Genomic DNA, 12512 nt, shown 5'->3' on the forward strand with positions numbered 1-12512 from the left:
CTGAGCCGCGACGCTCGTGCGCCTTGGGTTATCCGAGCCTCCCCGCCAGGAGCCAGCGGGGCGGGGGAGCTACAGCAGTTAGGAAAGGCGGGTAGTTCAAACCGGAGCGAGGGAAACCTCGGCGGGCGCACGCGGGCAGCCGGCAGCTCCTTCCTCAGCGGCCCCAGGCGGAGGCGGAGGCGGAGGCAGAGCCAGCCGACCGGGCTGCGGCTGCTACTGCTAGCGCGCTCCTGTGAATTCCCGGGGCGGCGCTCGCGTTGGTCCCCCGTCTCGCTCGCTCCCCTTTCATCCCCGTCCTCCCCTCCCCTCCCCTCCCCTCCCCTCCACGTGCTTTCCCCGCCCGCCCTGACCGAAGGGGGATTGAGGAGCGCTCTCGTGCCTCACCCCCGGGGGATGAACCCCGCGCCTGCTTCCGTCCCAGAGAGAGCGGCAAGAGTGTAGCCCCTTACCTCGGGTGCAAAGCGGGTGGTTGAGCATCCCTGGACGTGAACTGCATTTACCTCCCATTAACGACTTTAGCATATTGCTGAGGGATACACTGGGGAAAGGGTAGGGGCTTTCCTGCTCTTGCCTTTCATCTGTCCTCCTCCATTCCGAATTTAAATATGCAGGAAACTTCACCTGAAGCAACTCTTGCCTTTCTGACTGACTAGGTAAGTGAGGTCGTTGCCTGGTCTAGTGGAGGAAATTTCACACAGCCAACACCCAATACAGCACGTCAGCAGGGGATGAAGTCGCCTTATGCTGTACCGGGGGAGGATAAACATTTTGAGTAATTTAGATTGCAGTGCTAAACATGCTACTCTGGAATAACTCCACTGAGGGGAAAATAAGGGTCTTACTTCTGAGCAGACATGCTTAAGATGCTTGCTGTTAACGTATCTGAGGTAAAATGTTGCGGGTGAACATAAATACATGTGTATTGGGAAATGTTGCTTCTCCAATTCCTTTGCTTAGATAGAAATACAACAAGCACCTGAGTTCTATATTAAATTTATAAACACCCAGTGCAGGCAAAAGGTATTAAATGATTAATGTTTAACTTGTCTTAAGTATATTCCACTTTGGGGGCCACATCTTTTTAATAGTATATTCCCATCCAGGCTAAACTTAATCACTATTACTGATAGCTGTTTGTTTCTTACTTAGAACAGAAGTACAGCTTTAATTCTCACCATCTAAGCAATCGAAAAAGATCAAAGATGTCACAGTCCTCCCCTCACGATGATCATTTGCTGTATTCTCCTGATAAGAGACGATAAAATATATTCTGCTTTTGAACATTTTTAGCTATTCCAAATAATAGTTATAGTCTGTAGCTATACCTTAGTTCCCCTGAGAAAAAGCTACCTAAGACTGTCAAGTCTGAAAAGTCTGTTTCTCCATGTTTTTAAATCCACCACTGGATGAAATTGTGATATAGTTGTTGCTTTCCTGTACCCTCCCATCCCCCAACCTATCAACTGACTTCACACTGAAAACTTCACTAGAAAAAGAATATAAATTAGAGGAAGAGAGGGAAAAGGAAGGTGAAAGAAAAGTGGTACTTTCTAATAATCTAATTGATCGTAAGTAAACAGGAAGAATCTTTGAGTATCTGATAACTTTTGTGCAAGTGATCATAGTACTAACTGTGACAGATAATTCTCTAGGATAACACACCTATTAAGACATTTTTATTTACTTGGTAGTAAGCTCAAAAAGTTTCATTAGATGACATTAATTTTTCATAATAACTTTTTTCTATAATATGAATCATTTATAAGTTTTAGAAAATGTTTGCCATATTATTTCAGTAATCCTTACTGAAGCTAATAAATCTGCCTTCCCATTATTTTTTTAAAATTATTTAAATTATTTCTGTAATAATTTCAATTTTTTTCAGTTGATTCTTTGGATAGTGATGTTAATATATTTCAACAAAAACAATTAAGATTCTTTTGAGAACTAAAAATTAACACATTTATTATAGCATAAGCTTTAGGAGAGCCAGTTTGGTATAGTGATTAAGGCATCAGGCTAGAAATCGGGAAACTGTGAGTTCTAGTCCTGCCTTAGGCACAAAGCCAGCTGTGTGACCTTGGGACAGTCTCTTTCTCTCAGCCTTAGGAAGGAGGCAATAGTAAGCCACTTCCAAAAAACATTGCCAAGAAAACTGCAGGGACTAGTCTAGGCAGTCACCAGGAATGAAAAACTGATTTGAAGCCCCCCCCACCCCCTGCTCCACAAAGCTTTAGGAAGTACATTTATTTATATGCACACTTTTAAAGCTTACTAGAATTAGTATAACTGTCTTCAATGTCTTTATTTTTTCTTAAAATTTAAATTATATCATTTGGATGATATTGAGGCTACAATTCTTTACATACACATAAATAAATCATACTGAGTTCAAAGGGACTTATTCTCAGGTAAGCAACTTTAGGATTGCAGCGTGATTTATCATGCCTTCCTTAATATAGTTACAACTATTCCAGTAACAACTTCTATTAAAACACAGCAAGGCTAGGAAGTCCCATTGAAATCAGTGAGATTTGAAACTGAGTAGACATGTATACACTTGAATACCTCAGTACTTAGCATATACATTTAAAATGGCATGTTTTTGTACAGCTTGCAAAATATAAATCAAATAAGCTTGCTAGATCAGATCATCAAATAATGTTACCTAATTTTCCTATTCAATTTTTTCTGGAAAAATGTTTCTAAGGTCTTTATTTTACAATGATTTAACAAGCCTGATGTACTTGTTAGCTCATTAACTAGTTAGTAATGACATAGATATATTGAAGCCTCTTACATATAGGTAGTCCTCAGGTTAAGAACACCTGGTTTATGGACGACTCATAGTAAAGAACAGAGCCTATTGTAGCAAAATTCAAGTTAAATACCAAATGCTTCGAGTTAAATACACAATGGTTCAAGTTAATTACACAATACTACTTATGCAATATCATACAATTTGCTTACATACAAATTCAACTTAAGGACAGACCTTAGGAACTGACCTTGTTCTTAAACTGGAGACTTTTGTTGTTGTTCAGTCGTTAAGTCGTGTCTGACTCTTCATGACCCCATGAACCTGTATTCAAATGACAAATAACATTTTAAAAATGAATAAATCCCTTTTGAAATATAACTGGAAAGTGGTGCAGGATTTTGGAACACTTTTTTAAAGACAATAGAATCATATGGTTGGAAGGGACCTTGAAGGTCTTCTAGTCCAACACCATTAGATTGTGAACTAATTCTGCTTATACTGTGCAACCTGCAATTTCAAGCAGTCTAAAGAGTTCAGTATTTACAGCTGGTGCAGATGTCTGTGTTATACTTTGTAATGTAAAATGTTTCTATTCCTCAGCACCCTGGGTAATGCCTACACAATTGTGGAATTTTTGTTTTAACTGCAGTCTCCTTGTGAATCCACCAGGGTAAGTACAGAATTTTTGAAGATCCATATGGATCTCCATCCATATGGAGAATGGCCAGAAACTAAAGATTGTGCCATCACTTTGGTGATTCTGTGTTTTTTAAAGAATTATCAACTGAACAGTGTATTACAAACCACTTTTAAAACTAAGACCTTCAGAGGTGATTTTGAACTATCATGGTAGTCAACTGTTTAAATAAACAATTCTATTAGGTATGGAAGCATCTGAGAGACTGAAAATCTTGTTGATTTAAAATCAACAGCTTAGATAAACCAATTGCTAAATGAAGTTTCTTGTTTTGAATTTCCTGTATTTATTTCTTAAAACAAAACCATGGGTTTGTGATTAAACAGTGCCCGCCTAGAATGGATGGATGCACTGAGAGAAAGAGAGAGATTGGTGCTATAAAGTTATCATAGGATATGAGAGTGTGGAAGAGATGTCAAAGGTAATCCAATCCCTTACTTGTGGCAGGGTCTGGCTATCCAACATTTGCTTGAAGACCTCCTTTGAAGGCAATATACCACTTCATGAGGCAACCTATTCCACTGACTGACAGCTCTTGTTGTTAAGAAATTCCTCTTAATATCTAATCTGATTCTACTTCTCTGTAATTTCAACCTATTGATTCTGGTCCTACCCTCCAAGGCAACAGAGAAAAAATCCATTATCATCTTATATGGCCATCTGAAGACTGCTTTCAGTTTTTCTTCTGTCAATCTTGTCTTCTGCAGGCTAAATAAACCCAGTTCTTTTAGCTGTTCCACACAGGAATTGGTATCCTGTCTTATCACCATCTTGACAACCATTCTCTCAACTCACTCTAGTTTGTCGATGCCCTTTTAAAAATATGGCTCTTAAAACTGGACACGGTATTTAATGTCAGCCCTGACCAAGACAGAATGGGGCAATCATTTCCCATAATCTGGACTCTAAGCTCCTGTTATGACAGCCTTTCAGGGTAGACTAGATCAGGAAGCACACTCCACAGGAAGACCACAACTATACTTTATTGAGATAATAATAGAATAATAATAATGGAAACTTGCAAGTCTGACTGCTTCTTCCCTTCTCCTTGTACCTCAATGAGTCAGAGAGGAGACAACCTGAGTCTCTTCTTAATACTATCTCCCTTCCCAGGACTTAAGAAATGCTTTTTGTCCTCTTTATTTACATAACAGTTTCTTAATATGTAGTTGCTTCAAGGCCATCTCCCTGGCTCTCTACATGTTAATACACCCCCAAATAGCATTTGCCTTTTTTGAAGTTTCATTACTCGATTGGCTTATATTCACCCTGTTATCAAGTAGAACACCCACATCCTTTTCACGTATGCTACTGCCAGGTGGGGTCTCCCCTATCTTTACATTTCTCCCTGTTAAGTTTCATCCTGTTCATTTCAGCCCACTGTTCAAGCTTGTCTAGATCTTTTTGAATCTTCTCTTTATCCTCTAATGTGTTAGCCTTTCATGTCATCAAATTGACAATCATCATCTCAACTCCTTCATATGGTTCATTAATAAAAATGTTAAACAAAACAGGATCCATGACAGAATCCCGATGCATTTCACTCCATAATACTCTTCAGTCTGATAGGAGCCATTTATGAGTAATCTCTGGGTACAATCATTCAGCGAATTATGAATCCATTTAACAGTTATATTATTTAGTTCATATTTTACTAGTTTATTAACAAGGTTATTGTGAGACAGTTTATCAAATATTTTGTTTATATTTTGATAGAGACAAGAGCAATCCCTATGAGGCTCTGTCTGATCATATGCATAATCACTTAAATGAAAACTAAAACTATTGTCCCATTACTTTATTCATAAATAAAACCCATTGAATAAAGTGGCATTTATTTCTAATTATGCATGTATAGAATTGTCTATTACCTATGCATATATTTTCAGAAGCAGGAAACAGTCTACCCTGGAAAAATAACTGTTCTCTTTAAAAAGAAACTAAAGATGCACTTTGTTAGAAGAGTCATAAATACTCATAACTCAGTAACTGAACACATTAGAAAGTACAACTTTTTGGAATGAATAAGTAAAAATATGAATGGTCCAGATTAGTATAATATATGAACCTGAGACGATTTAAAATCAAATTTCTTTGATATTCAAATAAAAATATTAAGTACAATATTATTAAGTTACTTAAAAAGCCAATGAAGGACAGAAGTTAAGGGACTGGATGATGACAGGGAAGGCCAGTACTCTATAGTCTCCATTTGACTGTGGAGTTCATTTGGTGATTTTGAGCCAGTTACTATCTCAAAGCCCAACCTATCCCATAGTGTTGATGTGATGACATAACTGCCAGGCAATCTCATATGCTCCATCTTAAGCTTCTAGAGAAAAAGAAGGAAGGAAATGAAATTATAGCAACCTTATAAATGGAACAAAGACATCCTTTAACATGTTAGATAAAGGTTCTTTTACATAGAAATGCAGCATTTAACTCAAGTATTTGAAAGTTGTTATTTTTTAATTAAAAATTTACTATGCAAATATTATATAAGCTATTCCAAGGAATAAAATTAAGCTGTTGAGGTCTGTATTTTGTTAGAGCTTGATCTTCATTTTTTATCAGCTTCCAATTTATTCATGCATACAGATCAGAAATTACCAATGAGTTATTCCAGAATTAGTAAAGACATGATAGAAAACTGGATATAAATTAATAAGCAAAACACAGCATAGTGTTTTTGTTCAATAATAATTAATAAATGATACCAAGTACATCATCTGTGTCAGAACACAAACATCTTAATATAATATAAAGCAAACACAAAGTGTGGTGACTGTCTTCTTTGGTTAAAGTATTTTTATGAATATATCAAAGGATATCAAGTTCTTAAATTATGCTATTGATTTCTGATGTAAAATACTATTTTCATTTTGCAGAGGATAATCAGTTCCAAACACAAGATGTCAGAAACTCATTCAATTCTATCTAATATTTTAAAAAGGGGCAGACTGACCTCTCCTGGGAATAGTGCAAGATACTGCAGTTTTAAAGATTCATACTCTCCTTCCATATTTCATGACAGTGGATACAATGAATCAATCAAGGACCCAAGTTTTTATTATACTGATGCAGAGTGCAAAGGAGAACAGAATGAAAGAGAATATTCTAAATATTTGCATTCTAGTAGTTTGTGCACTTCAGCTTTGTCTCCCGTTGAACATAATGCTATTTTATCAGGAGGGAAGGATGCTAATATACCAAGAGACTACTGTGAAACACCCAAAGTTTCTAAAAAAGACTCATCACTCCGCAGAAGGTTACTTGTGTCTAAAGCAGCTTCTGTTGGTACATTGGGTTGTTCTGAAAGGCAAGTATCATCTTCAGGAAACAAGAAAAAAACATGTTTATCTCACTTCCTTAGCTTTGATGAAAGGCTATCAAAGCATTTTTTGGATTCTCCAAAAGAAAAAAGCTATAAGCCTTTGGCTACCAGTACTCTAAAAACTGAAGAATCTACTTCTGATTGTCAAAAACTGAGGTTTATGTTCTCTCAGCAAAGGACTTCTACAATAGATGATTCAAAATCTAAAGGCAGCTTGTCAGAACCAGGTGGTTTATCACCAATTCAGTCCAAATCTTTTACAAACACTCCTAACATTTTAACTGATAGTGCACATCTATGTTTTAATAATCAAAGTTCAGGGTTAATCAGAGCTTCTCAGTGTTCATTATCTACTATAAATGACGATAGATTTATCACACCCATCAACAGTCTTGTGGAAAGATTTAATCTTAGTACATCTGAAATAAATACACCATCAGCTAAAGAAATAAGCAATTTGAGCTTGCTAACACCTGATAGCAGTAGCTATAATTCACTTGGGTCTGATAAATCAGAAGATTCCTTGTCAGATCATGAGGGATCTTTCCAAGAACTACTTCAAAAACGTAATGAATCGTCCAGCATTCTAAATTCTAAAAGAAAGGTAAGAAAACTACAGCGCTCAAGAAGATTATCTACTCTTTCAGAACGTGGGTCACAATCAGAAAAAGAGGAAGATTATAATACTACCATTGCTAATTCAAAACACAAACAAAAAGCAGTAGATGGTTTTATCAATGAAAATAATGAATTGGTTTTTAAAGAAGATGAAAATAAATGCATGATTCCAAATCTTGGAAATCTCTCAAGAACCCCTGCTTTGCAAGTAATTCATGAGATCTTTATGCAAACCAGAAATAAGGGAGCAGACAAAAATGATCTACTGAAGAAACTTGATGGTGATGATTTATCTGTGCTCAAATATATTGTTGCTCAACTAATTGGCAAGAAAATGGGAATAGAAAGATTAGATATCTTAACAGAATTAAAAGACAGAGACTTAAAACATATTCTTGCTATGATTTTAGACATCCTGACTGTAGAAAGCTTATGCAGGTAAGAAATATATTTTGCAAGATTTTAAACTTTTGCTGGATGTCTAGCAATGCTGTACTGTATATTTTTCTATATAAACGTACCTACATTGAAATCACATAGACTAATAATAAACTTAGCTCTCTGGGTGCCTGTACTCATGTAGCCTAAATGCACTGTATGTGTACAAAATTAATGTGCGCTGCTCTGAAAATGTGCAGTTTGTAGAAGTTAACAGCACCAATAAAACATTCAGAAAAAAAATTAAAAGTTAAAAAATTAAATATGGGTACTTCTATTTTGGCATTGAATATTTGCTGCTATTGATCAAAAAACAGGTGGAAACTTGTGGAATGCATTGGTAAATGGAAATCTGGATAGGAGCACTCCACTTTTCAGCACCTTGTGGTAGTTTTCATTTGTATTCCTACTTTTCTGTTTGCTTTGTGTTACTGTATCTAACTTCTGACAAGCGTTTGGCACTTTCATTAAATAAGGCTTGGAATTGGACATATAATCATTATGTATGCAAAAGTATTTTTCCATGTGTCTCATGTTAGGCTGAGGAATGAAGTATCTGAACATCTTATGTATTAATTGCATGTATTAGGAATTAAAATATTTAATACTAGCATCTGTTCCTCCATGGTAGATTATGTAAATTGTTAAAAATGATTAAGTTAATCTATAAACATTTCAATAATTTGATGAATGTATGTTGTCTTGATTCAGCTTGTTCTTAATGATAACCCCCAGTGTAGTTCTTTCATTTTTCAGCGTATTAGGAACGTAATACACTTGTCAGTGTATTAGGAATGAAGCAATCCACTGAATTCTTGCATAATGTTTGAATGCTGCTGATAGCAATTCTTTGTTTCAGTATGTGGAAAGTAAGCAAAAACTGGCGAGAAATTGTTGTACGTGATAAGCATGCAAATCGGAGGCGGAAGTTGTATATAAAACAGCTGAGAGCAGATGCTAAGGTAACTCACAATTGCATAGGCACTTTGGAAGGTGAATTGAAGAGATATGGTTTGAACCTGAAGAAAAGAAATAACATGACAAATATATATCATCTCAAGTGTATGTTAGTACACTGCTGTACCTCTGAGTTGGTGGGATGTTGGCAGCAATGAAACAGTTTGTAAATTCAGATTAGATCAGAAATCCTAGTTTGGACAGAATAGTATTAGCATACTTGGGATAAAACTGGATTTTGGCTGCACTTGTGGCATAATGACCAATATTGCTCTTGATGTTAGCTAGAAATGCAGCATGTGGTATAGTATGACTAAAGCAGGTTACATAGTTTACTTCTTCTCTATCTTACTAAAAAGTGTTATATGAAAGCCTTGATTGACCAAAAGTATGGGTGTGGAGGTCCATATCTATGGTCATACCTGGTGAAAACCATGGCATCTGGAAGATTGTGACTTGGAAAGGAATAAATGGCAAAGAGCAGTTGAAGAGAAAATGAATGACATTAAAAGAAAAATATGTTACGCGTCTGTGAAACTAAGAGAAAGGGGAAGTATGTAATAGATGATCTAATCATATGGAGTTGATGAATATATGCAGGGAACTAAGGGTGTTGGTTTAATTATCAATGAAAGGTCATAAAAGTCAGTTGCATGTTGTGGGAATAGAATATATAAGAGGTGTATTCTTATGGTCATTCTCCATGTTCAAGAATCAATGGGTGTTGAATATATGCAGATTGAATATGAAAGTCAGTAACCAGTACAAAGAAATATGTTGAGGCACTTTGGTCATACAAAGAGAATGAATACGAACTGTATTGTAAAACAAATGATGGAAGAGTGAAACAGTTGAGTGGAATGGAAAGACTCAGAAAGTCATCTGATGGAGTTGATCCTAAAAGGAGGGAGATGAAAAGTGTTTGTTTTTTTTTAAGTCAATGTATGAAGAGGTTTGTGGTCATGGTAAAAGCAAGTATGGTTGCAAGGACCAAAAGGTATAGTGAGAAATAGTGAATGTGTTGGTATAAATTAATTTTGGCTATACATCTTCTTATCTCATGCTTGTAATAATTTCTTTGATTAACTATTGTTTGCTTACTTTTGCACTATGCACATAATTGCTTACCCTAAAATAGAAGAGCATAATGGATGTGCATGCCTGTATCTGTATACCCTTTTTCATCAGATAATGAATCTATTCTGCTAGGTATAATCTAATAAACTTAATTTTAAAATACACACATTTGGTATGGTTGGACTGTAACCACATCAAGTACATGCATTTTAAAATTATTAAGATTTGAAAAAGATAATTGCAGAGATGTCTATATTTTTCTGATTGTAAAATATTTTGATAAATTTATATCTGTATTCTTTTCTAATTTATTTAATTATCTTTTGGAAGTGATTTTTAAACTGCATTTAAACTGCATTCAAATAAAGCATAGAAATCTTCCATAGAAGACACCCTATCCCTTGCTGTTGAATTTCCTTTACAGTATGCCTCACTGGAAGACTGAATAGACAGACAGACCGACCAATATTAATGTGGGGCAATGTGAAGCTCAAAAGGCTTCTTCCTCTATCAATTCTGTGTAATCTAGAACATACTCCTGAATGGTGGGCATCAAGCTGAAATTCCAGGGTAAATAGCAAGTGTTTGGGCATGAAAAGAATTCAGTGTGGATATTAAATTTGAAGATACCTACAGTGTTGAAACTGAATGCATTAGAAGGTTCTTCGTATCATTCTTACCTTTTATACGTTATCAGACAAACAACATATAGGATCTTTAAATGCATAGCTGACATAAATGGTAAATTGCAAATTAAGTTGATTTTTGTAAAAATAAATTATTTATAGTGTTGGGTCATTTTTAAAGGGATGCCTGTTGGACTCTGAAAATGCTGCTACTAGATTTACAGTGACTAGATTTGCACTACGACCAGTCCAGGCTCAAGCAAAATCTGCGGTATTACAAATGCACTCATCATGTAATGAATCTTTGACACCTCTACAACATAGCCCTAACCTTCAATCAAGGAGTAAGCAAGAAGCATATATAAAGGTAGGTAACTGCAATTCACTGTTAGAATAAAACACAAACCAATCCCCATAATATAATTTGGCATGGTTTCTACTGAGCTATGCAAGCAAAGAAAAACTTTTTGTGTGGAAGTTGGAGAACATTATCTAAGTGGCAAATACATTATTTAATGAAGTGAGGCTACTGCAAGATATTGCTGGACAAGTGATAACTAGTTGCCATTAACTTTGTCTCTTGCCCTAGTATTTTTTCAACTATAATGAAATATTTTGATTTTTAGTGTAGAAATATATTAAGCATTCTGTTCCTAAATATATAATGTGAGAATAAATTAGTGGCCCTATAAAAACTTAATGTATACTACAGTATACCTAAACTTAATTACTGCCTGTTTTCCTAATATAGGTTGCGCAAACTCTTTTCAGTGATGAAGCTTTAAAACCCTGTCCAAGATGTCAGTGTCCTGCTAAATATCAGTCCTTAAAAAAACGTGGACTCTGTAGCCGGGAAGATTGTGCATTTGATTTTTGTGTTTTATGTCGATGTGCCTTCCACGGTTCAAGAGATTGTAGCAGTTCATCTTCTATGCGACAAAGCAAAAAAGATGCTCTTCCAGGAAGTGCAAGGAGCAAGAGAAATTTAAAACGACTCTAAACATCTTGGAGTGAAGAGAACCAAATGTGTCCTCCCCTACCCCTAAATTCTCTTTTTTATATAGGTAACACTTTTTAATAATTATGCATTTTGAAAGTATTACTTTGACCATTAATCAAGTTGATAATTTAATTCTTTGTATCATTATTCTAAATATAACTTTTGATACATTTTTGAAAAAAAAAGTGAAAAAATTTTAAACTCTTGTATTGGTGTTTGCTACTTTGCCAGACACACTCATGAGATTTCAATAAAGTACTTTCAACATAATTTGAATATGTCTTGTAATCTTGTTTTGGAATTTTAAATTTAGCTCATCGTTGTCAGATTAAAAAAAATTACTGTAATGATTAGTGTTATCTTTTCATATTTTAATAACTATTTCTAAATATATTACAATGATAATACAGGTAGTCCCTGGGTTAAGAACGCCCGGTTTATGGAAGACTCATAGTTAAGAATGGAGCCTATTGTAGCAAAATTCAAATTAAATACACAATGCTTCCAGTTAAATACACAATGGTTTGAGTTCATTGCACAATATTACTTACACAGTATTATACAATCATACTGTTCCAACTTACATACAAGTTCGACTTAAGGACAGACCTTGGGAATGAAACTTGTTCTTTTTTTTTTTTTTAATAAATTTTTTTATTCTTTACAACAAACACAAAACATACATAAACAAACAAGAACATACAAAGGCATAAAAAAAAACATCCATTTTATACTGTGTGTCAACCAGTTACCAAATCGTTGGTGCCCCTTTCATAATCTTCACTCATTTATATAAATTCTCATATCATCTATTCAAAATATACTTGTATACTTATCAATTATCAATTATTAATCATTTGTAGCTAGTCTATAAAATCATTTATTACAAGAAATTTTAGCTTTCATTATAGGATTTTTATCCATCGATTATATATGTATATATATATAGTAAATATCAAATTTCTATTATAAAATTTCCTAATCCATTACATTACTATATTTTC

The 12512-nt window shown here is 35.1% G+C and overlaps 1 protein-coding gene across 1 annotated transcript; it reads left to right on the top strand.

Moving 5' to 3' along the window:
• The first annotated feature begins 6314 nt into the window (after positions 1-6314).
• FBXO43 (F-box protein 43) lies at positions 6315-11562 on the top strand. Its single transcript, XM_007427359.3, has 4 exons — positions 6315-7848; positions 8708-8810; positions 10690-10875; positions 11260-11562. The coding sequence occupies exons 1-4, from the start codon at positions 6371-6373 to the stop codon at positions 11506-11508; spliced, it is 2016 nt and encodes a 671-aa protein (XP_007427421.1). The 5' UTR covers positions 6315-6370; the 3' UTR covers positions 11509-11562.
• Positions 11563-12512: the final 950 nt, after the last annotated feature.

Source organism: Python bivittatus, unplaced genomic scaffold (assembly GCF_059951505.1).
Source record: "Python bivittatus isolate LINGU-HERP-01145 unplaced genomic scaffold, Pbiv_v1 ctg000590_np1212, whole genome shotgun sequence".
Taxonomy (NCBI): domain Eukaryota; kingdom Metazoa; phylum Chordata; class Lepidosauria; order Squamata; family Pythonidae; genus Python; species Python bivittatus.